Below are 2208 nucleotides of genomic sequence, written 5' to 3' on the forward strand. Positions count from 1 at the left end.
CCCTAACCCTCAAATCTCCGCCCCAAATCCCCAAATCATCCCCCTCAAATTCCCCCCACCCCAAATCTCTCACACCCTCACCAGTTGTGACAGCCTGTACGGAGGCTCTGACCCGAGCCCAACTCATCGCCAGGCCCAAGAGGCTGACCGTTTTCTCCCAGAACAGACAGGTGAGCCCCCGGGTCAGCGCCGGCAGCTCCTAGCCCCTGCAGCCACAAGGCGGTGAGCACACAGGGGCACTCCTGGGATGGGGGAGAAAGTGCAGAGACACAGGCTGGAGCCACCTGCCATGGGCCAGTCCTGCCCCACCCCACCCCCATGGACATCCTCGGAAGCGGGATGGGGAGAAGGAGATGGGTGGGAAAGATGCTCCTGACAGCTCTGGGTCCTAAGACTGCACTTCCAATAGCAAGTGGGACTGTGTACCTGCGTCAGGGAGCTGACCATGAGCAATGTAAGGCTATGGCTGGACTAGAGCTGGCCAGGCACCTTCCTGATCAGAGCACTTAGCCAGGACACGGCAGGGTCAACAGAGGCCATTTACAGGATGGAACCCGCGAGAGGAGAGCAAGGGAGGTGGAAAGGGCCTGAGCCAGGAACAGGGACGCCTGCGTTTGAGTCTAGCTCTGCTGGGAACTGTCCCCTACTCGGTGTGTCCCTTCCCCTGCCTGGGGTCTCAGGGCCACCAGCTCTAAGTCAGGACACTTAGAGGCCGTCCAGAGGCCACAGGGTCTGCAGAGGCAAGAGCTGACGGGGGAGGGGAGGGCCCTGGGCTGCTGGCAGGGGGAGTCCTAACCTGGACACAGGCCGAACGGTGCAGGAAGGTGCCCTCGGGGCAGTGACAGCCCTCCTCGCAGCCAGCGGAGAAGCAGCCCACCTGCCCCGTGACGTGGGCGCAGGAGAAGGGGCACCCTTCGCTGGGCTGACATTCACGGTACAGACGCCCAGCCGGGCAGCCTGCCTCTGAAGGGAACCCTCAAGTGAGCACCCGCACCACACCGCCCTCGCAGCCTCCTGTGCCCATCTCCGCTCCCCCCAGTGCCCATCCCCTCCTGTGTCCCCCTGGAGTCCTGCGGACCACACCCTCCCTGGGCCAGGCCCTGGGTCACACCCTCTCCTACTGTCTCCCCTGCCCCCCAAATCCACCTGCTTCCTCTTCTGTTTGCCCACCACTGGCCTGGGTGAGGGGTGGCATGTGGCGATGGGGTGGGAGAGGTCAAAAGGCAACCCATGAGTCAGGGTCAAAGGCCAGGATGGGGATCAGGAGTGACAGAGTCCGGGCCGGGGCTCACCTCTGCAGACCTGGGTGCGGCAGGTGCGGCTCTGGCGGGCAGGCCCGGGGCAGGGGGGGCGCGGGCAACGGCGGGAGCGCAGCTGCTCCCCTCCACCACAGGAGACGCTGCAGTCCTCCCAGGGGCCCCAGGAGCCCCACAGCCCCAGCCCTGAGCAGGCGGGCACCTCCTGGCACTGAAGGATGCCTGCCACACAGGTGCTGGGGACAAGGGTGGGGTGTTAGAAGACAGGGCCCTGCCCGCTTCCCCCGGGGCCCTCCTGCCCGGCTGGCAGCCCACACCTCCCTGACGCTCTTGGCTCACCAGTTGTCACACGGCCCCGTCACCACCTCACCGGGCTCCAGGCTCTCCCAGGAGCTGAGCCCAGACCCCGCAGAGCGGCTCTGGTTCTCAGGGATCCCTGAGGGCACAGGAAGGGGGCGGGTGCTTCAGATGGCTCAGCCAATCACCAATCCTGCTCAGGGCTCTACCCCACTGTCTTCACCTGTGGGGACCCAGGTCCTGGTGGGCGGAGGACACAGAAGCCCCAACAGGCACCAGCCCCGGGACGTGGGAGTTGCTCATTCTGTCCCACAGTCCCAGGCTGGCCCCCGTGGGCAAAGTGGCAGGGGCCAGGCGGGAAGGCACTGCTGTGCTCAGGGGTGGGCTGGGGGAGGCACTGACCCATGGCTCCAGGCTGGTACTGGCAGCGGCACTGGGCGGGGGTCACGCAAAGGCCGTCCTGGGACAGCTGGCCAGGGGGACACCCACAGCGGGGCTGCTGGCAGCCCATCGAGTCTGGCTGGCACTCGACCCCAGGGGACAGGTCCTCGCAGGAGCGGGGGCAGGGCTGCCCACAGGGGAGAAGATCCTGGCCACCTGCACAGTCTGCAGCAGGAGGGAAGCAGAAAGGGTGGGTTTGGGGGGTCCCACCCTG

General features: G+C 66.2%; 1 protein-coding gene across 1 annotated transcript in view; it reads right to left on the bottom strand.

The window, feature by feature from the left end:
• The window catches only part of SSPO (SCO-spondin), a 53626-nt gene that overhangs the window by 14789 nt on the left and 36629 nt on the right, over positions 1 to 2208 (bottom strand). Inside the window, 5 exon segments of the mRNA XM_010843882.1 lie at positions 82 to 242; positions 797 to 963; positions 1293 to 1492; positions 1596 to 1692; positions 1956 to 2159. Coding sequence (XP_010842184.1) covers positions 82 to 242; positions 797 to 963; positions 1293 to 1492; positions 1596 to 1692; positions 1956 to 2159 — 829 coding nt within the window.

Source organism: Bison bison, unplaced genomic scaffold (assembly GCF_000754665.1).
Source record: "Bison bison bison isolate TAMUID 2011002044 unplaced genomic scaffold, Bison_UMD1.0 scf7180017864191, whole genome shotgun sequence".
Taxonomy (NCBI): Eukaryota; Metazoa; Chordata; class Mammalia; order Artiodactyla; family Bovidae; genus Bison; species Bison bison.